The 27,739-nt window shown below is 43.3% G+C and overlaps 2 protein-coding genes across 3 annotated transcripts; both read left to right on the plus strand.

The window, feature by feature from the left end:
* The first annotated feature begins 1,226 nt into the window (after positions 1 to 1,226).
* On the plus strand, positions 1,227 to 5,210 carry LOC133930865 (RNA-binding protein 2-like). Its single transcript, XM_062377631.1, has 3 exons — positions 1,227 to 1,381; positions 4,437 to 4,518; positions 4,859 to 5,210. Exons 1-3 carry the CDS (start codon positions 1,346 to 1,348, stop codon positions 4,996 to 4,998), a joined length of 258 nt encoding a protein of 85 aa, XP_062233615.1. The 5' UTR covers positions 1,227 to 1,345; the 3' UTR covers positions 4,999 to 5,210.
* A 9,057-nt stretch (positions 5,211 to 14,267) lies between these two features.
* LOC133930866 (mitogen-activated protein kinase kinase SIPKK-like) lies at positions 14,268 to 17,624 on the plus strand. 2 transcript variants are annotated; one of them, XM_062377632.1, is made up of 9 exons: positions 14,268 to 14,562; positions 14,648 to 14,732; positions 15,465 to 15,599; positions 15,810 to 16,034; positions 16,139 to 16,321; positions 16,428 to 16,633; positions 17,000 to 17,045; positions 17,133 to 17,221; positions 17,292 to 17,624. In XM_062377632.1, exons 1-9 carry the CDS (start codon positions 14,495 to 14,497, stop codon positions 17,311 to 17,313), a joined length of 1,059 nt encoding a protein of 352 aa, XP_062233616.1. In that variant the 5' UTR covers positions 14,268 to 14,494; the 3' UTR covers positions 17,314 to 17,624. The 2 variants fall into 2 exon arrangements, with proteins under 2 accessions (XP_062233616.1, XP_062233617.1); XM_062377633.1 differs by having other exon boundaries at positions 14,269 to 14,562; positions 17,342 to 17,624.
* The last annotated feature ends 10,115 nt before the right edge of the window (positions 17,625 to 27,739 follow it).

The raw sequence follows: 27,739 nt of genomic DNA on the forward strand, positions 1-27,739 counted from the left end.
TTAGTTTTAGATTAACCTAATAACAAAAAAGTACAAAACTTGCATCTATTCCGAGATATTACCGTGAAATGTTCTTAGCTCCTTGTTGTAATTAATTTTAATGTTGTGACATTGGTACTTCTATCTGTTGAAACAAGTCACTATGACGCAAATAAACAATATAAATTTTAGCATAGATCATGGTTGTGGCTTATGCTATTTCTTTTTCACTTAGGTGATTGGGTTGTACCTTCACAATATAGAGAGGTTTTCCTGGATGATAGTGATACACTCTCTTCTGATTAGAATCGGTGTATAGCTTCGTTCTTCAGTAGTATTTTCTCTTGTGTACATTGTTTTAGTACACATATCACAAGTCACAAATTTCAACTCAACTCAACACAACCCAACCCACTCCTCATAAAAGAAGAAGAGGAAAAAAAATCTCAACTCACATGTCGCATTGAAGAAATTTAGATTTTTACCACTTAAAAAAAATAGGCTTTGCAGTTTTGCCACTACAATAATTGACTTGGCAAAAGTGTCATCTTATATTTACTAATTGGAGGCTCTTTTTGGTGCCTCCACATTAATCCTAAAAAATTCTAAAAATTCTCATAAAAAAGCAAAACATCCGACCGTCGAATTGATTGATTGACTAACTATAACCATAGATCAACAATCAAAAGAAACAAAAGATTAAAAAATAAATCATAGAGTCCAACTCCAAGACTATTTTTTGCCTTGCTTTTCCTTTTTTTTATAGATACCCTTTGTCCAATAAGGTTACGTTAGCAAACTCCAACTTAATTACGTTAGCAATCAATACACTTTTCCAAATCAATTAAAATATACCAATTAAATATGTGTATAATCAAACATTACAAAATTAAAACAACAAAACGCAAACATATTACGGATTCTCACATAAAAAATAATATGAGATTCGGTGACGACATTAAAAATAATAATAATTTCAAAAAATCAAGAAACAAATAAAAATTAATTTGCATAACACATAAAATGAAAATTATAAATTAGATCTATTCACAAATAATAAACATGATTCTAATATTATGAAAAAAATTACATTATATTTTACATTCTAATATTTAAATATAAATAACTGATGTATCTTAGTATACGATCATTATTAACATAAATATCTAGAATTCAGCTGTAAGCTAAATTTTTAGCCTATGCAGTCACCCAGTTGATGCGTAGTTATATATAACATGAACGACGTAATGACTCGGTCACGGAGGCCGCATCTCCACTCACCTCGCTCTCCCGGTGCGGCGTCGCCGGCCGCACCGCCGTCCATCTTCTCCGCCTCTTGGCTTCCGGCCGCCCATGGCGGATCGCTATGGCGCTTACGCTCCTTCCTTCTCCCACGACAGAGGTATGTGATGCTCTCTCTGGCCCGACGATCCGGCCATGGTTCTTGTTCGTCTTTTGCGGACAAATATCCAGGAGACAAAGGGGGTATTTCTAGTGTGCTTCCGCTGCTTGGTTCGTTGTTTAACTACTAGTTTTCGTAGAACGCGAGGTTCAATTTTGGGCTATATGTTAGAAAGGAGTATCCTTTATTTAGGCAGTTAAGCTGGCACTTTCTGGTTAATTTTTGTCCAATCGGAATAACTTTTGTATGTTACTGTAATCTGCAAAGTGCTACGAGGAGGGCAATATTTTAGGGTTATCAGGGCTCGGGAGCTATCGATTGGTGCAGTTTAGACTTTTAGCTGTAGTTTCCTGGTCAGTTGTGAGTATCATCGCCGACCAAATCACTACTGAAATTTAGGGTTAGATTGGTCACGATTTGTAGGCAGTAACTTTGTGGATGGCGTGTCTGAGCATACATCGCATTTGCAGGTTGTCGTGTGCAGAGGGAGCATAGAAAAAATTTAATTTAGCTGCATGTAATGATCGAGTTTATGTTGGACAATGCACATTTGGAAGAGTGTAGTGTAAAATTTCCCTGAATTGGTCATTTTGTTGTGAGAGGCCCTGTGACGTGATTAAAGATTGATGTAGGAAATCTCATTGTTGAATCAAACTACTATATAAAGGAACAACCTTTATGAATGTCAAGTTATGCCTTATGGTATGGGTGTTATTGATTGTTGGAGGAAGAGCAAAGTGCACAGTTACTATTCATAGTTGTGGAAAACATTACAGTGTTGTGGATCCATTAGTACCTATGTTCTCCATTTCAGATGAATTGGATAAAATTTACTTATTTGTAGCTTAATTGATAAAAGTATGAGACTACTTATCGGACAGAGTTGTACATGGTGAAGATGTATATAGAAACATGTGGGTGCTTTGATATAAATGCATGCTTTAATGGGACATTATTTTCTGTGTTTTCTCTTCCTTCCTTTTCTTTTTCTGTCTTTTGTGGTTTGAAATGACGTTTAGTTGTTTATTCTTGCATTAGAAATGACCAGCATCTTTTTGTTGCCGTAGGCTAACTTAATTTGTTTAGCAGATCCGCGGGGTGGTTATCCTGGGTATCTTCCACCTGAGGGCTCTCTAGCATCTTATTACGCTTCAAGAGCTCCTGTTCTACCGAGTGGTCCAGATATTCTTAGAAACGATGTAATACAACTCAACTTTTGGAAGATTAATTAGTAAGAAGAAAGTAACCAGCTTTATGTCACAAATCGCTTTGTTTTGATCTACAGGTACCATTACAGTCAAGAGCTTATGGTTTGTATGGTCCAGCAGGAGTGATTAATCCTGCTTTGCCTGGCCTGAGTGGACTAGCTGCTGGAGCTATGGCACGGGGACCTAGTCCTTTGGAAGACCCAGCTTTCAGCTAGGGCACATGGATCTATTCCGTCAGACAATGACGGATCCAAAGCTAAGAATTAGGAGTCTTAATATCTTCTTCTTCCTCCTTCTCCTTCTCTTTTCTCTCTTCCTCCTCTCATCGCCCCTGTGGATCCGCCGCTGCGAAGCCGGCTTTAGTAGGGAGAAGTTCTTCTCTAGGCAAAAGTGCTGTCATTCCGGATATTGAGCGCCACATCCCACTTTTGAACCTTGATGGCCCCTCAGAAGACGAATCCAACATTCTTTTTGTTGATTGTCACCCTACTGATTGCACAAGGAGAGAAGTAGCTCGTATCCTTCCCGCTAAACATTCTGTTGCATACTTGCATCATATTTCTTTATCTTTTACGTTTCCTTTTGCAAGCCTTAACTTTTGCTGAAAGATTTGTTTCGTCCTTTTGTTGGCTTCAAGGACATCAGATCAGAGTAGTGCACAAGGAGCCTAGACGACTGTGCTTGCTTTTTCAGTGCATCATTTCTTCTCATTTGAACAAAATGGTTTAATGGTTCTTAACCCGTTGTTCATTCCCTTGCAAATATGTGCATTTGCATTTGAATTCATGTTTTTGAGCTTGGGTTATTGAGGATCCGGTGAAATATGCAGTGCACTCAATGTCTTTCCTTCTTTCTTTTTCTTTTTCTTTTTGACGGAAGGCAGGAGAGCTGCATGCCTGCATTCGTACAATTAAGAGGGTCTGCAGAATAGAACAAACCAAACAAAACATGAAAACTATTTAAGGGATGACCAGCTGCAAGAGCACTAACTACTAGGAGGTTATTAGATCTAATATTCTTAGCACCCACAGCCTGAGAATATCCTTGACTTTGCAGTTGTGTTGTGCCAGAGTCTTTTCCATTTGTTGCAAGATCCTGGCATTGCGTTCTTTCCATAGTTCCCAAATGGTGGCCATTATGACCGAGCTGATTCCCTTCTTCGTGGCCACCAGGCACAGATCCATTGCGCCATGGGTCCACCAAATTTGGAGTGTTTCCTCTCGGGTGTGGTTGTTTGCTAGGAAAAGCATGCAGTGAAGCTACAGGCGGTCGGCTGTCTCCAAGAATCGCATGCATAACAGGCAGAAAATAGTTGTCACCTGTCAAGATCTTGCCTTGGATTGCTACCCAAGCTAAGAACTTAAATTTCAAGGGTGTCCAAGGCTTCCATATAATGCCCATGAAGTCTGTGGTGAGTGATCCATGGCATCGAGATCAGTCACCACGGACTCGAATTCAAATATTGAAATATTCTTTCCAGCAGCTGCATTAAAGTGATTTTTTTAATATATGTGAAAGAAGAGGAAATAAGTTAGTGCAATATATTGATTGTATTTGCAATTAGGGTTTATTCCAAGGCTCTTTTAATATCATATTTTCTAGAGGGCCATCTTACTAGCGTCCTGTGTCAAGTTTTGCTACCCTAATGTATTTATTTCAAAGCATTACTTCATATTCTTGGGTGCTGAAATAGAGCTGCTTTTCTTTTTGTATCACAAAACCCCTATCCATACCTTTTTTATGGTGCTTTTCTACTGTATTAGCAGTGAATTTTCTTGTTTCTACTTTTAGTGTTGGTTTGACTCAACTCAACTTTTTACATGCTATTTTCCTGCTGCTACTTGCAGAGCGGTGACAAGGCTTATGTTCTATGCTTCGTGGAGTTCAAGAATGCAAAATGTGCATTCACTGCAATGGAGGCGTTCCAAGGTTCGTGTTCAAGTGTCTTTGATTTGTTTCATTCATATTTTCAATTTTTCATTTGATATCCTGCATATCCTTGTAGTGGAGTGGAGGCATTATTTACCTGGATTACAATAATCATGACATACTTTATTTGTAAAATAGTCGCTAAATAGGAGCTTGCAGGGGTGGGAAATATACATGCATTTTTATATTCATAAAATCTTGGTTGCCATCTTGAAATGCTTGTTATCCATGGACCATTGTTCTTCTCCAGCAGTTACTTGACAGCAGCCCTTGCCTCATTCACCATGTTGAGTTTCAGTCAAATTTGCGCATACTGAACTTCCACTTTAGCTTTTCGCAGAATACTGCTTTGATGACAGGAAGCCTGACGCCCCGGTTCTTAAGATTCAATTTGCAAGGTTCCCTTTCCGCCTGCCTGCTGCTCCGGACGATAGGAAACGCCTTATTGCGCACTCATTGCTATTTCCTATCATCCTCTAGCTAGCAGTGTAATCTAGGTAGTGGGGCACTGTAGGTGATCTATGATCCGCTTGTATGTAACCTGTAATGAGCGGCTGTGAATTGTATGGCGACTTTGAGTCCTAAGAATTTCGGCTTTTTTTTTCCAAAAAATAGAGCTTTATTAACTCTTATCGACGCATCAAACTGATAAGTCTTTGCATAATAAGATGCGCACAACAATAATTTCGGCTTTTCACTACTGTCATATATGGTAGCGATAATTGGGCGTAAACTGATGGTAAGCAATTATTCTATGGAAATTTGATGCGGGACTGCAGGTTAATGTCCGTATGCCAATGTGTTCTGTTCTGCTGAAGAATGACACCTTGTCGTTGAACTGATGCCACCAGAGTCCAGAGCTGTCAATCTGGGGCAAGTCGCTGTGCAAGCCTTCCCCATCCGGCACAAAAACCTCGCAATTGTCAAGATAATTCAGCTCGGCAGCTATCGGTTCGCCGTCGAATCTGAAGGGCGTGCAGACGACGAAGAGGTCAGCGGCGACCACGCGGCGGCGAGGAAGACTTGTTTGTCTGGCGCATGCGCCACTGCTGTCATGGTGGAAAACCACCGGAGTCTAGACTCCAGAGGCCATGTGGTCCGGGGAAGCAGAAAATCTCGGCGCACTCATCCGCTGCCAATTGCCATGGGAACGCCGTATCTTACTGTGACTAGTCACCATTATTCACACTGTGGCTCAGTGACATTTGCTTGTGAGGTCATTCACTGCTGTCGCTAACTGTGGTTATATTTGCACATGTTTTGAGTTTATCCATTTTTTTAAAAAAACCAGTATAATATGAAGACGCATGCATATACCCATACAAACGTACTTAGTACTTACACAGTATCTATTAAAAATTAGAGATACGAGATTTGAAGATTTACTAAATCACCGCAGATGTCTCAATATCGATATTTACGTCATCTACTACTTAAAAAAAATCGTTTTAATAAAACATATAAAGAGTAAATCTAAAGTTCAATCTTGCTAGATAAAAGTTGCAGCCACATCTACTAACCACCCGAACCTAGGTTTGATTAAGTTTATCTATAGTTGGAGTTGCAGCCATCGAGATTTAAATTTGGCTCTAAAAATGATCCGGATTTCTATAGTCGACGGCATGTCCATCTTGCCAAATCATTGGTGGTGTAGATACGGCGGTGCCTTGAGCCGCCCAATTTGGAATTTTGGATCGTGCAGCCCTGTCATTGGCACGAAGGCTATCAACCATCAGGGCACAGAGGATTCCACGACCTGTAGCTGGTGGATGTATAAAGTGCAAAGCCCTGCGCTGTTCAATCATGGAAATGCAATGCTTCGCTTGCAAAAATAGTCATCCTATTTTCTTGACAAGTGCTACCACTGTGAACTACTTCTAACCATTTTTCTCCCCAAATAAATAATCACTAGCATGATAAAAAAAAACCAAAATTCATGGCATCAAAAATAGTCTTCAAGATGACCTGTGGCCTAGCTATGGAGCTAGACTTAAACGCGGAAGCCGAAAGAACCAGCAATCCATTTGAACTTTGATGAAGCTCGTCCAGCTTTTATACTGAAAGGCTAATGATGTTGTCTAGAGGAAGTAAATAGATGTTTTTATAAAAACTCATCCTCTTTTATTGTTGGTCTAAACTTACTGCGGAATATAAATTAATGATTTTTTTATAAGTAAAAAACCTAAATATGCTAGACTCAACTAGTGCGCAATCACCTAAATAAAGGTGAAAGTTACAATCCTAATGTGACAAAAATTATTCAATTTTAGAAAAAGATATGCAAGAAAATATTAATTGAAAAATCCTGAAAATACTGTTCACCAGAGTATCCGGATTGATCTGGATACTCTAGGTTGTACAATTCCGGAATCTCCGGGTAAGTCTAGATTCTCTGGATTCTGTACAGAACTGAGCTCGAAACTGAATAAGTACGTCTAAAGAGTTCTAGCTTAAACCAAGTGATATCGTGTGTTCCAAGTGATAATTTCGAGTAGATCCACGAAGAAACTACAATCAAATACACACGAACAAGTAGATCGAGCAAAATACACAAATATTAAGTAAGAACTCAAATGAAAGGGAACGAGAGAGGAGACAAGATTTGTTTCCCGAAGTTCAGATTCACCACCGTGAATCCTACGAATCCTACGTATCCGTTGAGGAAGCTCCAATGAGTCGGATCTCTTTCAACCACTTTCCTCTCCAAGCTCGGTCACACTTGAGCTTGGCTTCCACTCTTGATTTCTTCCCTTACGGAGGCAAAATCGAACCCTTCACAAACTTTTCCGCGGCTCACCACAAGCACGGGAGCTCGCCGGGCAACACCTAGCCGGCTAGAAGGCTTCACCTCCAAGAGTAACAAACGCAATCGAACTTCTTGCCGATGAACTCTAGTGCTCAAGAATGGAATTTAGCTCACCTGCACTCAATCTTCCAATCTCTCAACCCAACTCACTTTTCTTCTCAAATCACACACTAGATTGGAGTGAGAGGGAGTTCTTTTGGCTCTAGAGGATGTTTCTTTCGTGCCCTTGTAGCAGCCCCAAAGTATAGGGGTGAGGGGGTATTTATAACCCACCTCCAAAAACTAGCCGTCACTGTTCTGGTTGACTTAACCCGGAGTATCCAGTGTACACCGGAGACTCCGGGTGGTACTTCAAAAACGAGCTCAGAACAGTGTCAGAACTAGCCGTTACAGTTTTGTTGAACTGACCCGGAGTATCCGGTGAACACTGGAGACTCTAGTGGCACTTAAACGCTACACAGAAAATAGTCCCGGAGACTTGCTGGAGTCTCCGGCCTCTCCAGACACCGGAGACTCCGGACATTTTAAAAATAAATCGAAACCGAGACTCTTTGGCGGAGTCTCACACGGAGACTCCGGCCAAAAACATCAGGTACCGGAGTATCCAGTGTATATCGGAGGCTCCGGACTCAGAACAACTTAGCCTATTTCCCGGTGTCCGTGGGTGAATGTGTCTCTCAACTTTTGGTTCTAAGATGTCACTTTGAGCACTGAGATACGATAATTAGCTCTACATTACATCCCTTTTAATAGTGCGACTGTCGGAGGATGAACTCCATAAGCGGGGATCCGGAGAGACCCCCTTTGAGATTCGGCCGGGGGGATGATTCTGAATCTACCTCGTACGTGAAATAAATGGGAGTAAATGAGATACAGGTGGGTTGGATGATCGGATGTAAGAGGAAAAAATGCTCAGGGGATTTTAGACAGGTTCGGGCCGCACGGAGCGTAATACCCTACTCCTGTATGTATGCTATAAATGCTCTGAAAATACCTCTCTGAGGATCTCTTGTGTTACAAGAATGTTTGTTTAAGTCTAAGTCTAGAGCTTCGTGCTACGTGAGCCTCTACTCTGTTGTGCTTCTTGAAGTTGTCTTAATCCTGAAGAACTCCTTCTGGAAGAACTTGATCTGTAGCGAGCTCGATCCCCTTTCTCCGGGGAGCCCGCCCCCCTTTTATACCCCATCGGGGCAGTTAGCGTGCCCAGAAAGGATGACACAAGTTCCAAGGCACCATAAATGGAAAGCAACCATCATGGGCTGCAGTTTGATGTTACGGGGGGGGGGGGGGGGAGGGGTTGAAAACGTTCTCCCGTCCGGTCCTGTCGTCATCATCCCACTTTTCAGCGGGTGCTACGGGGAGGGCCAACCGGTAGGCGATATGCCTCGAGCCTTGCGACGTTATCCCGAGGCGCGTCGGATGACGCGCGATGGGACCCGCCGCATTAAAAGTCCCTACGCCTCCCTGTCAGGCAGTGGCAGGGACTAACAGCAGGCGTGGGGGAAGTGGTTGGAAGTGACAGGCCACGCTCCCTCTTAAATGCAGCATCGGGCCTCTCACCAATTGACACCTCACCGCTGAGCCCTTGTGGGGACCACTGGCGAAGGACTTCTCAGGTCCTCAGGGAACTGTGAGTGCTCGGGGACTACTATTCATAGCCCCAAGCACTCTCTCCCGGACATGCCTTTTCTTGGTCCTCGGGAAACTCGGACACTCGGGGACCACTGTTCATGGCCCCGAGCCCCTTCTCCCGGAACTGTGTTTTCTCGGGTCATCGGGGAACTCGGGTACTCGGGGACCACTGTTCATGGCCCCGAACGCCCTCTCCCGGAACTTGTACTTCTCAGGTCCTCGGGGAACTTGGGTACTCGAGGACCACTGTTCATGGCCCCGAGCACCATCTCCCGGAACTTGGTCTTCTCGAACCTCGGGGAAAAATCCCCGAGGGAAGGTGCCACGTGGCACTCTGCTGTCCTGGCCTCGGGACTCGAGGACCCCTGGTTCCCATGTCACCGATAGCAGCCCCCGGGCCCATTGGCAAGCAATGACCCAGAGACTGCGGATGGGGCCCTTTTTTCTTCGAGGCCGATCCCAGCATCGATGCCACGTGACCTGTTCTCATGCGCTGGAATTTTGCGGTCTTGGCGGCGGAGCGGGCCGAGCTCGACAAGGAGCGCGCCGCCCTGGTTGAAGAGAGGGGGCGGCTGGAAGAGGTTGGGAAACTTTTGGAGACTCGTATCGCCTCGGCCCGCGCTTCTTATGAGAAGTCAATGCGCAAGGTGGCCGAGGAGCGGGAAGCGCTGGAGGAGACATGCGACGAGGCTGTCGCCACCCAGGAGAAGGCCAGCCGCATGGAGCGGCTTAAGACCGAGCGCGACCAGGCATCCCGGAGGTAGGCCGCAGAGCTGCTTGCTCGGGAGCGGCAGCTGCTGTCTCGGGGGGAGGCGACCGGCAAACAGGAGGAGGCCGTGCGGTCTGCTCAGGCGGACTTGGCCCGCCAGAACGACGAGCTCGAGCGTGGCCGCGCCGAAGTCCTTCGCCGGGAGGAGGAGGTCGCGGTACGCGAGACCGACGTTGAGATAACGGCGGTGGCCCTTGATGCTCGGGAGGAGCAGATCGCGCGGCGCGAGGCAGATGCCGCCTCGGCATCGTCGGCTCTCACCGTCCGGGAGGAGCTGGCCGCCAAGCAGGAGGCCGAGCTGGCCGTTCGAGAGCAGGCTGTCACGGCCCGGGCCGAGCAGCTGCAACGGGCTCGAGCTGAGATCCCATCCACGAGGGGCGTCCCTACCAGCGCAGCCGACGGCTCCAGCCTCGAGGACCAGTTGAAGATTGCAAAGGACAAGCTCGAGACCGTCATCGCCGAGCGGACCAATGTGAAGCTGATGATGCGGGACATCCTCCAGCAGGCACGGAACTCCGTGAAGGCAGCAGGGCTTGGGCACGTGCACATGGGCGAGCAGGGGCTGGATAAGGAGACGATTGGCCACCTCGCCCTAGGCTTTGCGGAGATCGCTCAGCGCCTCGAGGCTCTTCCAGACGCTGTGCAGTAGCTAGCGTCTCAGGAGGGGCGTGCTCTGGCCCAAGCGGTGGTCGAGCACGTTCTCGCCTGCTATTGCAGCCGAGACCCCGCTTTCCCGCTGGAGCCAGTCCGGCAGGGCGTGGTCGAAGCTGAGGAAGCTGCTGCCTGGGAAGCCGTCCGTGACGTTGCCGTCGAGGTGGCGGCGTGTTTTATGCGGGAGCCGGAACCGGAACCAAGCAGCGACGGCAGCAGTGACGTGTCTTCACCTCCGCCAGAGCCTGCGGATAGTTAGGTTTTTGTGTTTTTTGAATGTTGTAAATATGGGAGTGATCCCCTCCATAATGGTTCCTTTGAAATATAATAGAAGCCTTTCTTTGGGATCAAAACTCCATTGTGTTTGTCTTGATATTGTTTGCCTTTTGCTTGATGTCCCGAGAGGTACTAGCCGAACCGAGCCCGGCCTTCTTCCCCTAAGAGTTAGGTTGCCCCGACCACTCATCGTACGAGTAGTGGGACCACCTGAGCGTCCAGCCCCCGAGCCCTCGCGAGTCCGCAGCTGCTAAGTCAAAGAGACATAGACACGAACTTCTTTGCTCGGGAGACAAGTCCATCCAGCACGGTGCACGACGCGACCAGTGAACACTTTCCACCCTGCAACCTCCCAAACGAGTAGACCGGAGACATGTGCGGGCAGAAACGCGACCAAGAGTCCCCATGGTTTGGTGGTGTCTGGAGTAGGACTGACCAGACCGAGCACCGACAGCCCGCCCCTGGAGTCTAGGTGGTCCCAACCACTCTTTGTTAAAGCGGTAGGATTACTCGAAAACCCTAGAGACTCGGTAGTGCCCAGGGTACTGCCAAGCCGGCCGAACACCATGGCCACCATAAAGGACCTCGGTCAGCCATTGCCGCTTGTACGGTACACCGACTACTGCCTGTTTTTGTCGTTCCGGAAAAGCGAGCACGTGAGCGGGGTTTTGTGCGCGAGGAGACCATCTCGCCGAACAGATTAGAATGCGAGGGCCCTGAGGATTACTCAGGAACAATAGTTTATTGCATATGTACGAAAGGAAATTCATATAACTTTAGTTACTCACCGGACAGCTGTCAGCCTTCCGGCCGACCAATCCAGGAGGGGTAGGTGCCCCGAGCTCGGGGTGCCCGGGAACGTCGGTTCCCTCGTACGGAGCGCCTAAGTCTCAGGACGTTCTTTTTAGCACCCGAGCACCTGGAAAGCAGGTGAGAGAACCAGGGCTAGGCGGTCCCGACCACTCATGCTCGAGCGGTAGGATTACCCGAGGTCCCTGTAGGTTCGAGCAGCGCCCTAGGCACTGAGGCCTTGCGGTCGGGCCGCTTTGTTTTTGATCATCGATCTGTAAACTTAAGAAATAGAAGAAGGCTCTTTGTTTGGTGCGCTCTGTTAGTGCGGTACTCATTATAGACTGCTCTCGTTTTTGACCCGAGACCTCTCAAATACCCAGACCGGCGTAGTGTACAGGCAGAGGCATAACCCAGAGGTCCAATAGTTCGGTATGTATGCTATAAATGCTGGAGGCGTGGAGGGAGTGGTTAGAAGTGACAGACCACGCTCCTTCTTAAATGCAGCATCGGACCTCTCACCAATTGACATCTCACCGCTGAGCCCTTGTAGAGACCACCGGCGAAGGACTTTTCAGGTCCTCGGGGAACTGTGAGTGCTCGGGGACTACTGTTCATAGCCCCGAGCACTCTCTCCCGGACATGCCTTTTCTTGGTCCTCGGGAAACTCGGACACTCGGGGACCACTGTTCATGGCCCCGAGCGCCTTCTCCCGGAACTGTGTTTGCTCGGGTCATCGGGGAACTCGGGTACTCGGGGACCACTGTTCATGGCCCCGAGCGCCCTCTCCCGGAACTTGTACTTCTCGGGTCCTCGGGGAATTCGGGTACTCGGGGACCACTGTTCATGGCTCCGAGAACCATCTCTTGGAACTTGGTTTTCTCGGACCTCGGGGATAAGTCCCCGAGGGAAGGTGCCACATGACACTCTGCTATCCTGGCCTCGGGACTCGGGGACCTCTGGTTCCCATGTCACCGACAGCGGCATACCTATACTCAAATTCAAAGATAAAACTTATTCGAACCACTTTGAGCATTTGAATAACTTTCAAGTACCGTTTCTTTCATTCAAACCTTGAGGGTTGTTAACTTTCGTATAATCTTCACTCTATCTTTTCTTGATTCTTCATATGATTTATACGAATCACTCATAGCTTCCCATGTCCTCACACGATTCATTAGCGCAAAACCTTTACTCGCTCTTCACCACCACCTTGGTCCTTCGGCGCCAAGCTATTTGCTTGCCTTTCACCATGGATGGTCCATCGCAACCGAGTCTTGCTTGCCCTTCACCGTCTTGCTATAGAAAACCACTTTGTATTTAACATCTTCAAAGAATTCATTTTATCAAATATGGAGTCCACTCTTGTCCTTCACTCTTGGCATATATGATTTCAATTCAACTTATGCCTTCATATAGATCCTAACCCCAACTCATTCTTAAGCACATAGCATACGGGTTAGTCCATAAAACCTAATTGACAACTTTTATACCTTAAGTTACTTAATCTCCACACGTAACTTATTAGCTTTCATGTATATTGTCAATCTTTATATAGAACCTTAAGTTACTTGGTCTCCACACGTAATTTATTAGCATTCATGCATATTGTCAATCTTCATATAGAACCTAACCCCACTTATTCTTAAGCACAAAACACGTGGGTTAGCCCATAAAACTCTATTGACAATATCATACCTTTAGTTACTTAATCTCCACACGTAACTTAGTCTTCAAGTTTTTTGCCAATCTTTTTGAGCTTTTCATTCTCCTTATGAGCATAACTAAGAGCTCAATAACAACAATGTATTTCTTTTGTTCTCATAGCATTTCTCAGTAAATCCATGATTCATTACTTATGCATCTCCTATAAAATAACTTAAACCTCATTTATCTTGATGTATTTTCAATCTACCCTTTCACTTATAGCTCATGCATATCTCACAATGCACTATCTATGGAACAACCTACTAACGAACTCACCATCATTGTTAGTCCATAAATATTGTCATTAATTACCAAAACCACATATAAGGGCTAGATGCACTTTCATATACATCATGCTCCCTTCGATCGTAAATAAGTACCGTAGTTAATTGTGTATAGCTAATCATTTTAAATTTTAGTTATAAACTACTTTTATGTATTGGGTTTAAATATTTAAAATAATACATGTAATTTTATAATAATATATTGTTACTATATTTTTATCAGTGTATTATAAAATAATAATAATAATAATAATAATAATAATAATAATAATAATAATAATAATAATAATAAAACACCCAATTTAATATTCTCAAAAAAATTAGAGTCAAGTTCTTCAAGATTATCTTCTAAGTCTAAAAATTAGATCTGGAGGGCGGCTTAACACTTGTTTGATTCAGTTTTTGCTGACTTTTGCTATTTAGAAGTAGAAAACTGAATTAAACAGTTTATTTCTGTAAATGTATTCTGAGAAATAAAATATGTCATTATTACTTAGAAGTAGAAGCTGATATTTAGGAGTTTTTTTTTAATTTTTGAGGGATAATATTCCGAGGCCTATTATATATATTATATATTTTATCTACATAAAAACTAATTAAAAATAGTTTTTCGATTATAACTTTTAAAAAAACCTCAACCCACCCAAACATGACCTAAGAATGGCTGCGGGAGCTTACAGCACCACATGATCCCAGCCACATTTCAAAGTCAACGTCCACCTAGTTCTCGTTTGCTTGTTGCAATCCCACATCAATCTCAACCAGAAACTAGGTATACAATGCAATGTGGTGTGCTGATGTACCCTTCTGTGCACAAGGTTTTTCCATGGCATTGACCAAACACACCAATTATCTCGCCCTTTCGTATTAGAGAATAATCTTCAGCAAGGAAAAGTAAAAGTCTAGCAAAGAAAAGGCATCAAATGGAGACGAAAGGAATGCTGAAACAGAAGGTCCAGCCGCTCCCAAAGCAGCAGCCCTGTCCACCTCTCACCCTTTCGCGTCTCCCCCGACGCTCCAAGCTCCCGCCAGTCACCCGGCGAGCGAGTCCGCCGCCTTCCGATGGGGACGCCGCGGAAGCCGCCCAAGCTCGCCCTCCCGTCCCATGAGATCACCATCGGCAATTTCTTGTAGGCTTCACCCTCCCGCTCTCCCTTTCTTTCACTTGTTCTTGTCGTGCTGATCCTGAGGTGATGGGGTTTGTGTTCCGGCCAGGACGCAGAGCGGGACGTTCAAGGACGGCGATCTGCTCGTCAACAAGGACGGCCTCCGCATCGTCTCGCTGAACGAGAAAGGCGAGGTAAACCAACGCCACCAAGGATTAAAAAAATTGCATCTTTTTATCTGTTTGGTAATCGTACGATTGAGATCGCCAAAATTGGCTCTTGTTTTGCTTTTTCTTGATGATGAGATGAACAGAGCAAACAATTGGGATGTGATTGCTTTGGCAGGTAGAGATAGCCGTTATGTATTCACATTTTAGTTAATTGTTGTTGAGCGCTGGACCCTCTGGCTTTGCGTGGAAGTTTATATGTCCTGTGTGTGGCAATCAGAATACTGGTTAATGGTAAATCCAGCGCTTTTGTTAGGTTTCTGCATGCTAATGTAGCGGCAGTTAGCAAACATGTAAATATGGTGGGCAAAATTCTGTAATAGCTTTACTGTTTTTCCGTTCTCTAGATATTTGTTTAGGATACTTATTTAGGGGAAACCCGATATGTAACTTTGTTGCTCTTGACGTATTTTTCATTTTGATGATGTGGAACACACAATGATTTTTCATGTGAAATGTCAAAGATACTAGTCATAGATATCTGCACATGCAGTGGTTACCAAAATCATCTATGCTATATCCAGTGCTTGTGTTTCTCCTGCATGGAAATGCTCAGTTGCTTATGGTGGGAGAATGTTGTCTCATACAGTCATACCATTGTCACTGTTGTACTCTTTCTTTTTTTATTTTATTTGTTGATATTTTTTCTGATCATGTCTCTCACCTTCTTTATATTGGCATTCTCAAAATGTTCTCCAGACTCCTCCTATAGAGCCATCGGATAATCAATTGAGCTTAGATGATCTAGATGTAATCAAAGTGATCGGGAAAGGTAGTAGTGGAAACGTGCAATTGGTCTGCCACAAATGGACTGGGCAGTTTTTTGCTCTGAAGGTATTTTCCCAGATGTACATTCTTTAGTGTTGCTTGCTTATGGTTCCTTCCACTTCTGTCGTTCTACAATTTAGAGCTTTAGCGATAATCTCTTTACTATACCTAAGAATTGTAACCTAAGGAGAGATCAGTAATCATTTCATCATGTAAATGTTTGCCTAGCTGTTGTGAAGGGTCTTTATCTCCATCGACATGCCATTGTGTTTGCAGGTTATACAGCTAAATATTGAGGCTAGTATACGCAGACAGATTGCCCAAGAGTTGAAAATAAGCTTATCAACAAACTGCCAATATGTTGTTGTGTGCTATCAGTGTTTTTATGTCAATGGCGTCATTTCTATTGTTTTGGAGTTCATGGACGGTGGCTCTCTTGCTGATTTCCTGAAGACTGTTAAAACCATTCCGGAGGACTACCTTGCTGCAATCTGTAAGCAGGCCAGTGCCATGTAGCAGAAGCTACCACATAGTTTCGTTGCTATCAGAATGCTACCTTTGCATGACATGAACCTTACATTTAAATTTTTCACCCTTTTGTGCAGGTATTGCAAGGACTAATCTACTTGCATCACAAGAAGCGCATTATACACCGAGATCTGAAACCATCAAATATATTGATAAATCATATGGGTGAAGTTAAAATATCAGACTTCGGTGTAAGTGCCATTATTTCGAGCTCCTCTGGACAAAGAGATACATTTATTGGCACGCGCAACTACATGGCAGTGAGTGCAAGTTTTTCTGTTCATAAACGTGTCTTCCAATTCGTCATGAAATGCTGTTCACTTTATCAGCTCTGATGAACCAAAGTAAAATTTCTGTTCTTGACAGCCTGAAAGAATCAGTGGAGAGAAACATGGTTATATGAGTGATATCTGGAGCTTTGGGCTAGTAGTGCTGGAATGTGCAACCGGCAATTTTCCATTTCCTCCTTGTGAAAGCTTTTATGAACTTCTTGAAGCTGTCGTTGAAAAACCGCCACCATCTGCACCATCAGACCAGTTTTCACCGGAGTTCTGCTCATTCATTTCTGCATGGTAATCATACTGATCCATTCCAATGGTGTGGTTATATAACCACCCTCTGCTGATTAAGTTACTTGAGACCTGTTAGCAGTTTGTTTTCATTTACAATTATGAACATATTTTAAAAGACCATCGTAGAGGCATTTCTTCCTCTTGCTTTTGCTGCTCAAGTCAAAATGCCTGCTTTAATTTGTACATTACATATGCACACAAAGAATGTGGAAGGTAATGTCTAGACAATTTAGATCATATGTTGTATGACATGTTTCCATCTATTGGTGATATGTTTTGGTTCTCTGTCTGTGGATTTGTGCCACAGATATGATCTATACTTATAGGTTATTATCTGATGTCTATATTTTCATTGCGGATTTTCAGTATCCAAAAGGATGCTAGTGATAGGTCATCAGCACAAGTCTTATTGGTAAGCGAAAATTCTGCTTCACAGAAGGCATAATTTCAAAACTAGGCCACTTATATTACCCTTCACTATCCGTTGTCTTCGATGCAGGGCCATCCATTCCTGAGCATGTATGACGACCTGCATATAGATCTTTCTTCCTACTTCACTACTGCCGGATCTCCACTCGCCACATTCACGTAATGATACTTTACTTACTGTTTCTTTGTATCCATTTTCTCGTAGAAGTAACACAGTAATTTTTTGTAGTTCCAATGGAAGAACCCATTGAGGCAACTCTAAATTATTGTTCTCTTTAGGCAAAGGGTGTAACGGCAAATACAACCATGTGTATCATCTGGTGGAAGGACTGTGAAGCCTTTGGCAGTTGATCTGTAGAGCTGTAGCTTACTGACGCGACTGTTCTGAGTTTTCCTTTTTTATTTTTTCTGGACAAGGCTTGTGGTGTATAATGTGTGGTGATCTCATGTCTGGCAAAGATTGTTATCGGTTCCAGCACTATACATATGGTTATTGGTTCCCCAAAATGGGGGATTTGCCCGGTTGTTACTATTTAATATTTATATTGGTGTTTCGATAAAATATTATATCTCTTTCACTGACACTGACATATGGAACTATCTATATCAATAGCATGTGGGCTAAGATGATAAATTTTCGAAATACCATTAAATTAGTGGCATGTAAGCAATCTTTCCTACAGTTGGTGAAACTGAAACCTTGCAAACAAAAGTCTTGTTTTTTTAGATCCGTGCGACAAAAGTTGGCCTCGTCGGCGGAATAATCGCTGATAGAACTAACTTGAGTGGGAGGCACTATCCTCACCGTTCTCTGACCTTGGAGATTCGTGCTGGCAAATGGGTGGGAAAAGCCTTTCGTTTTTCTATTGATTTTCTGAGAAAGCACTAGAGCCTAATTCATAGGCCGTATGTGCGTCGGGCCACCCGGCTGGTTGGACCACGGACCTGTCATTTTGGACCGTCGCGACCAGTATGGACCGGGGCCTCACGAGTTGGACCCCTTTTTTTATTTCGCCTGAGAATTTATATATATATATTTATTTCTTTAATATTTTCAAAAACACATAGCCCGTTTCAAAAAATCGCATATTTAACCTACCGTCGTCTATTCAACGAGTGAGAATAAAGACTCCGACGGTCAGTGAATTAAATAACTAGAGAAAGAAAGATCTCGTCCTTTCATCGGGTGAGATCAAGTTATCACCTGCTGAACGAACGAGATCTGTGGTATCTCCGTTGCGTGAGCCCACCTAAAAGTTCTCGTCCGTTGAGGAGGCAAGACTTTTGGGGTATTTAAACCGGCACGAATGGCCCTGTAGATATTACGCCTCATTTGTTTCCCACTGAGCCGAGAGGAGATGAGAAGAGAGCAGGGGAGCGGAGGGGAGGGGAGAGGAGAAGGGGACATTGTGGGGCGAAGCTCTACTGAAGGTAAAATGTATGTTTTTTCTCTGATTTATTTATAAACTCTGTAGGATAGTTATTAGTACTAGGTTTTGACATATGTTAGATGCTAGATCTAGAATTTTTTTTATAAATCTGGTAAGATAGCCACCAGACGTAGGTTAGAATATAGATCTAGTTTTAGAATTAGGGTTTGATATCATTTAGCAATTAGATCATGTTTATACACATATTTTAGCAATTAGATATAGTATTTAGACATATGTTGGGTATTAAATGTAGGTTTTAGGCATAGTATAGTCATAATTGATGTGGTAGATGTAGGATTTAGAGGTCTTTGATATACGACCTAAGAATATTTTGTTGCAGTATAGATTATATGTTGATCTATATTTGTAATGAATTTTCAATTGTAGATGTAATTTTATATAATTCTTTATTTTCTGATGTTAGAGTTTTACCGATGGTTGCCAGTTATGTCAGATATGTGATAGTTTAGGATTCTTTTGAGGATAATGAAATATTATATGGTCCGGAAGGGATAATATTATTCGTATTTCTGTTAATGGACAAGAGTATTTTTAGACCTATGTACAAAAGTGTCAGACACTTGTATGCCTAGTTAATACGGGGTTTCAAAATAGACCCTAAGATTCAAGAGATGCCCATTAACATTGTGGGCAACTGTTACAGAGAATGTGTGTACTGAGAGGTGTTCCCGCTCTAGGAAGATGAAGTGTGAAAGAGATAACTATAAGATGTTGTGCACAGATGTTGACCTCTTATGTTGCTTCAAGAGAAAGGGGGTTGCCTATTGGGAGGTGTCGATTGTGGTCGAGCACACTTGCATGATGGACGAACTTGAGCCCAGTCACAGTAACATAACTTCATCCTTTGTCGTGAATGTGATATACGCCCAAACTACGAATTAGGATCCATAATTAGACAAATTGAGGAGTATAAGTATACTATCATCTACAATAGGGTATGGAGGGCGAAGAGGAAGGCAATCGAGATGAGGTTCAGGACCTACGAAGCGTCGTATGAGAATCTGTCATATTTACTGCAGACCATTGCTTGAAGAAATCCGAGAACGTATTACGACATTGATAAGTAACTATTGCTGTTCAAACCTGGCAAGTACATCCTAAAACGATGTTTCTTCGCAATAGGGGCATGTATTAAAGCTTTCAAGCATTATCGGCCTATATTATGCATCGACGACACTTTCCTTACCGTTGAGTTCTTTGGACATCAAGTTCTACTATTGGCCTATCCTAACTACTACTGGGGTCGATGGGAAGAATCAAGTTCTACTATTGGCCTTTGCATTTGTGGAGGGTGAGAACATCAACAGTTGTTACTGGTTTTTGTACCGTGTGAGAACGATAATTGTTTGTGGTCGGTCGGACATGTTCATTATACATGACCGGTATGCTGGGATGCTTAAGGCAATTCTAGATCTGCAAAATGGAACGGACGATGGTTTGATTGGACCTGTGTGGCTAGATCTACAGAGTAGGTGGTGCATGAGGCATTTGGGTGCAAACTTCTTCCGTCAATTCAAGAACAAGAACCTCATTAATATGTTCAAGCGGTTGTGCAATCAGAACCACCAGCAGAAATTTGATGCTCTTTGGAAGACACTAGATAAGCTGATGAAAAAGCAAACACAGGAGTGTGTAGGGAGGCCCATAAGGGGGCCAGAGGATGAACCAATACCTCTTGAGTTCTTGCCAAAGGATAATGAAGCTGACATCACGTGAAGAACCTAATCATCTAGTTCATTTAGCGAGTGAATTGAGAATGAGCCGAATGAGAAGTGAGCTCTTCTTTATGACACAAATAGGGCTAGGTACGATATTATGACTACAAATTTAGCAGATATTTATAACTGAGTGATGAAAGGTGTGAGGGGTTATCGCTGTTGAGGATTGTAGAGTTTATACTTCAATGGACCGCTATGCAGTAGTGCACACGACGCTGAATAATACTAGTATGATTGATGGGACGAAGATGATTAAGTATATAGAAGACAAGACGAAGAAGACAAAAATGCACCGGGTAAAAATTATAAAAATTACATAGCACAAATACAAAATTCTATGTTACGCTTTATAAAGTCTCTGTATGCTAGTGATGGCTTGTTTGATATGTTTTATGACGTCTATATATGCTAATGACGATCAAAATGTGTTTAATATCGTGCCATGTTGAGACCTTCTCAATATGGTGTAAAAAACATCTTTAGATGCCCATATATACACGCTTATAAAAAATACTACTACTAAAGCGTGCCTAGAAGGCTTTTTTGCTGTAGTGAACGGCAGGTAGCATCATTACTAACTCGCCATATTCATAAACTAGTGGGGGTGGAAAACAATTTTGTCAGAGAGGAGAGACGGACCGTCAGAGCTTAAGTCACTATACAGGGACCCAAAGGTTAGAAAATCAACTAAAACTATTTTTTGCAAATTTTCAGACAACTTATGTTTGTCAAATATGCCAGGAGAAACATACGTTACAATCAACAGGACTCCATTTCAACATCCCATCTTTTGTTTAGCAATCCATTTCAACATCCCATCTTTTGTTTAGCAAGAAATGTGCTTAATTACAAATTCTCTAACATAAGACATATCTATATTTATATGGTCGATGAAAGAGGTCGACAATATTCTTCGAATTGTCACAAGTCTGTATATATCAACCTTCAGACTCCCCTGGGAAGAAGGAACAAGGCGTAGAACCCCCCTGCCACCGTGGAACCACCCATCAGCCAGACACCGGTCGCCACGGGCAACGGCATGAGCGCGGCGATCCGCCACGAGAACATGATCGTCAGCAGCGTCGTCAGGAGCCAAACACCAACACGTGCCCGGTCCCTCGCGACTGAGCCCGGCGCCGACGCCTCAAACCTGCGCAGGCAATAGAACAGCAGGAGAAGGGTGGCGTACGACGCGACGACGGAGGATACCGCGCTGGCGTCTCCCCAAGACTTGCTGGCTGCCATGATCGAGTTGCCGCCTTGCCGGTGAGGAGCAGGAATGCCATGGCGCTGCTCGCTCGTCCAGGAATGTTTCGTGTGTTATGCGATCAATGGATTTAAGCACTATTAGTACAAGGCATGTAGCTTATCAAAGAAGAGGATGGAAGACGGTGCGTCGGTTTGATCAATCTATTGTCGGTTGTTAGGGGACTTGATGCTTTACGTGTACGTTAAGGTTTAGAAACATGGTTAGTGGAAAAAATATTAAATAAGTAAAAGAATTAACAGATAAATAAGAGGAGTGAACAGTCTAGATAGACAATGTATGCCAATACAATAAAGTTGTATTTATTAGAAACCTATCCTCCCCTTAACTGAAAATATGGAAAAGAAGAGTGTGTCCAGGAATGTTTCGTGTGTTTTACGATCAAAGGTATGTAGGTTTAGTACCAAAGAAGAGCATGGAAGAAGGTGCGTGTGTGGTTTTTCTTTTAACCTGCCCCCTTACCCGAGGTCTTCTTTGGAGGGCAAACTGGTGGCATGCGACACCCAGGGTTCGAACCCGGGTGGGCTTAGACGCTCCCTGCGGTATTACCACCGAGCACCATGCTCTTTTGCGTGCGGTTTGACCGATTTGTAGTCAGTTGTTAGGGGACTTAGTGCTTTACGTATACGTTAGGGTTCAGAAACCTGGGTTAGGTGAAAAAAATGAGAAACTAAGTTGAAATGTGATTTGATTTATATATGATGAGTAATTGATAATAGTGTTGATTTGGTTTGATGATTTTTGAGATTGTATTGGACATGTTTATGTACTGTAATTATGATTATAGCTAATTAAAGTTGCAGAGAAAATGAAGTTGCCATGTTTGTGCTAGAGTTCAGGAAAATTGTACACGCTAGATAGTCTAACGCTTAGGATTTTGAACACACCGGATGGTTCGATGTTCAGACGGAGTACACACTGAAGCATTTCTACTCAGAAGCAAAAATTGAGTACACGTTGGATGGTTCGGTGATGAGCATAGTGAACGCCGGACCATTTCTTGTAGAGAGGTTGCAAATCGGCTCTGATGAGCTTACATGCGTCGGATGATCCAGCGATGAAAGATGTAAATGCCGGAGAATACGCCAGACTTTTTGTTGCAGAGAGGATGCAAATGGTGGTCCGGTGAAGATGTATACGGCGGATGATCCGGCGATGAAATGAACAGCACACCAGAGCATTTTTTGCACAGAGGGTTGCAAGATGATCGGTCTGATGAATTGCACACGTCGGATGGTCCGGTGCTCAGGAGGAGTGTACGCTGGAATATTCGGCGTTCACGTTTTCTGATTGATGTCTCTTTCAACAGAATTTTTTATTTTGTCTAACTTGTGATGGAGTTAAATGGTGCTGGAGATACATATTTGCTTGTCTTATAGTATGTAGGTGATGGATGCAACTTGGCGGCCGACGGCGAGAAGATCGGGGCTAAGTAGGGAGCTTGGTGCCGGACGATCAAGTGAGCCGGACGGAGTCAAAGGTGATCCAAGCTGTACATATGGAGGTCAAGCAAAACATGAGATGGAGGATGAAGACAATGTTAATATATTAAGTAAAGGGTTGTCCTGGCTAAACGGACTCCGCAGGGGACCTAGCAACTAGAGGAACAAACTAAACAAGGTCTGGTCGATCGTACGACCAAAGTGTGCCTATAGAGACCAATCTAACACCCACACGACTAGTCTCCCTACACCATCGCATATACCCGCGACCAGCCCCACTGGTCGCAGGGTCAAATTTGATGCAACTTGTCCAGAGCGCATTTTCTAATAAACCACTCAAGTAATTTCTTTCCCCAAGCGCCTGCATCAGTGGACGAAGTCATGGACGGCATAGTTGGACATTGTCCCATACCGTAGAATTAAATGTTGCGGTATAGACTTTGCTAGCTGGCACGGTGGCACCCGACGGATGGGACATTATTGGCAGCCCGACCAGGCAAGTGGGCGGGGTCGGCGGAGAAAGGCACAGTCCCGTACCGTAGCATTAAATGGCTAACACGACGGCACACGACAACAAGTTGCATGGGGCCCTTAGAGCAAGTGGGCATGTCTGGTCCTCTGTAATGATAGTTTGGGTTAGATATTAGGATGAGCAGAGGTCTTTCTGTTTGGACCCACATGTAAGTTCTCCTCCTCCCTGCTATATATAAGGGGACGAGGATCTCGTTCCAGATGGGAGAAAAGGAGGAGGTTTGGAAACCAGCTAGGACATCATCTGTAATTCAACTGAGATCTTTCATAATAAACACAGGACGTAGGGCTATTATCCTCTGGGAGACCCGAACCTATATAACTCCTTGTGTTCTCTAGTTCTTCGCACGCACGCACACATCTGATTCATGAAACACCGTCCACGCGCCCATTGTCCACATACCCCGGAATCACTATCAAAGATGTACCCCCGACAGATAGCATGTTGACAAAGTCAAGCGAAAGGGATGCCGGTGCAGGTGACAAGGGGGCCCAAGAGATCAAGAGTGGGAGAGACTTACCGACGGTCAAGATCGTAAGACGGAGTACACACGCCAACATCGAAAGACTTGCTTAAGGTGTAAGCAAGTGACTCTGACTCATGCTTTGAGATACGTGCAAGACGGTTTCTCGGTTTGGCCGAAGAAATCGCGGGAGGATGGAGTGCACGTGGTATCATCGTGAAGCTTACGTCAAGGTGAAGCTAAGTCATGAAGGCACTACAGCCATCCGATGGACGGAGAAAAATTCGGACAAAACTACCTTGGTGGTATGTGAGAGTACATTGTAAGTGAAGGGCAGTTTAGGGACGTGATTGTTTAAAAGTTAAGCAAGCTCACTAGGTCTATAAATAGAGAGGTATAGCTGGTGGTTGGAGGAGAGCCTTTTAGAGTTTTTGGAGAGTTTTAAGAGCCTACCATCTGTGTTGTGTGGAAAGGGAGAGAGAGTAGTGTTTAGCCTATGTTTAGGCAAGAGTTTTTGTGACAAAAACACTTTGTAATCTGTTAAAGGAGGGCGTTCATCTGAGTTTAATGAAGAAAGTGTTTTTGGATATGTTTGAGTTCATCTCCTTCTAGTCTCTTGCTTTTGGATCTCGTATTTTCTTGCTAGTTTCTTGTATTTTCTTGTTGATTTTCGTTTTACTAGAGAGCTGTTTATTTTGAGTCATGTAAGGGGTGTTCTTCTTATTACTAGAGGGTGAATCATCTCATATGAGTTGGTCTTAAATTTTCTCAACTGGCTAGATCCATCAACATAAATAATCTCTTCTTTCGGCAGCTAGTTCTCTTGTGTTTAGGTGTCTTTCATCAAGTTGCTTGATTCCTCTGTGCTATAACTTTTAATATGGTATTAACTGGAATCTAGTGTTCATATTTATCTAAGAGGAGCGTTGATCTTGAAAGTTTTGCATTTGTTTTTGTCTCTCTCTTGCTTCTGTATATAGTTTTGAGATGCGTTGGGTTTAAGAATAAGAAAAGACCGTCAATTTTAAAAGAAATTGGTTAAGCGTCTATTTACACTTTCTAGTCGCCTATCTCGATCTAAAAAATATTAAATAAATAAAAGAATTAATAGATGAATAAAAGATATGGACAACTGAGATAGACGAGGTATGCACAATAAATTACGGAGTTGTATTTACTAGAAACCTACCCTCCCCTGAACTGAGAACACGGAACTCAATTGACGGGCGTGGATTATCCGATCTCGATAGAACGATTTCAGTCAACTGAGCAGGAGATTTTCCGGGGTTTTTCTTTTAAGACGTGTTGAGATGAAGGTTCAGAACTTAGCCTGTGGTTGCGCGCTCAGTTTTTCCATTGCTTAAGTTGTGTGTTTGTTTTACTCTCGTACTTGCGTGGAAACTCCATTCGAAAGTTCAGTGCATCAAGGAGAGGCAGGGCATCCCTTATAGCCAGAAAACGAAAAGCAAGGACACACGTCCCGATATATATGCGTACGCGGGTGAACGTTGTGGACTGCCGTGCCATCGGGAGGTCGATGAACTGTATCGGTCAGTCTTCCTAGTAAGTTATTCTTTCCCTCAACTTGCATTTTACAACATTATAACGTGTAAATTAGCTAGCACCAGACAATCTTAATTTCCTCCATAATATTCTGAAATCTCCATTTATGTGGATGTCTAAAACCTCTTAAAGCATAACCTCTATAGTATCAATATTTTAGCTCGTCTAGCATAATTTTTTTTAACACTCTTTGTTTATTCAATCCTCTCATGTGTGGCTATATATACGGATGACATTGTATGCATCGGAGAATATAGAATGAGAAAATCTGATTTCATCTCTCACTTCCTTTTCTCTACATTCTTGTATACAACTTCCCGATAGTATGCATTGTAGGACCGATAACCCCTGCATTGTGCAGAGGTTTCTAGGCAATCCGCGATCGAACCCCTAGCATGCTTCCAGCACGAATCCGCCTCCGAGCAGGGTCCTTGTCGCCTGGATGCTTCTTCATTCCGTTCTCCCCGAGGCTCGCCAGCTCGCCGCCTACCAGCCTATGGCACTCCGCCGCCTGCCTCGAGCGACGGTGCTGGAAATCTGGAAAGATCACAGCACCGCCTTAACTAGTCACCGAAGGACCTGGTCCCTGTCTACTCATGCTATCAGCAAGTGGCTAGAAGAGTATGTGTGTGTATATATATATATATATACACACAAGATTACGTAAAAATATGAAAAAAATAGCAGAGGTAGACTAGCATCACCCGATGATCAGCGAGATCTTGATCTCGTCCGCTAAACGGACGAGTTCTTCATCGTTGCGACATCCACAAGCCCACTCAAAAATTCTCTCGCCCATTCAGTGGCTGAGATCTCTTAACGTCAATGCCCCCATTTGCTTCGAACTCAGCCGAGAGAGGGGGGGAGGGAGGGGCAAATTTACAGCGAAGCTCTGTCGGAGTAAAGAGGTATGTTTTTTCTCTGTTTTTATACAAACTCGGTAGGATAGTCACTAATGCTAGGTTTTAACATAGATATAGGTTAGATCTAGGACTTTTTTACAAATCCGATAGGATAGTCATTAAACGTAGATTAGAATGTAGATCTAGGTTTAGAATTAGGATTAAACATAGTATAGCAACTAGCTTATGTTTGTATGTATATTTTAGTAATTAGATATAGTATTTGATTAAACATAGTTTAGCAACTAGCTTATGTTTGTATGTATATTTTAGTAATTAGATATAGTATTTAGACATATATTAGGTCATAGATATATGATTTAGATATAGCGTAGACATAAATGAGATAGTAGATGTAGGATTTAGAAGTGTTTAATGTAGCGACCCACTAATATTCTGTTGCAGTATAGTGGGCCGTGTTTGTAATGAATTTTTCATTGTAGATGTAGTTTTACATAATTATTTCTATTCTCTCGCATTAATGTTAGATTTTGTCGATGGTTACTAGGTATGTCGGATCAATGGTATTTTAGGATTTTTTATGGAGACAGTTAAATATGTATGGTTCGGAAGGGGTAACCTCTAGACCTATGCACAAAAATATCGAACATTTGTACGCATGGTTAATGCAGGGTTTTAGAATAGACCATGAGGTTCAAGAAATAACCATTAGCATTGTGGGCAACCGTCTGAGAAATAGTGTGTACTAGGAGGTGTACCTGCTCAGGGAAGATGAATTATGGAAAATGTACCTGCATGATGTTGTGCATAGAGGTTGGCCTCATATGTTGCTTGTGCAATGGAAGAATAAGGAGGCAGTTGGGGAGATGTAGGATAGAGGGTACGTGGAGGAGAAGGGTGATGATAAAGAGTATAGATGATGCATATTCATCGGATTATCCGATTGAACCGACCGGTGAATCAGACGAGGGGAAATGAATCCCTTCTCTAATTGAACAGATGGAGCGGGATGATCTTCAAGCTGACAAATCCTCTAAGTATGACATGTCGGATGACGAGGACGATGCTCCGGTTCCTGCAGACTAGAACAATCTCAACTTCAACAACCTTGTGGTGAATGAGGGGAATCAAGTGGTCTAGAAGTATACGCAGAATGAGGTGATCCAGGGTGTTAGGTATCCTGCCAGTCAGGCCATGAAGGATGTTGTGACTCAATGGACAATATTGCTTCGATGACAGTTTTATGTTGTCAAATAAATAAAAAAAAGGAATATAATATCAAGTGTGTGAAGGAGGGTTGTCCGTGGCGGGTGTACGAATTCAAAGGGGTGAGTTGAGTATTGTGAGGTGTCGATTGTGATGGACCACACTTGCA

This window comes from Phragmites australis, chromosome 10 (genome assembly GCF_958298935.1).
Source record: "Phragmites australis chromosome 10, lpPhrAust1.1, whole genome shotgun sequence".
Classification (NCBI taxonomy): Eukaryota; Viridiplantae; Streptophyta; class Magnoliopsida; order Poales; family Poaceae; genus Phragmites; species Phragmites australis.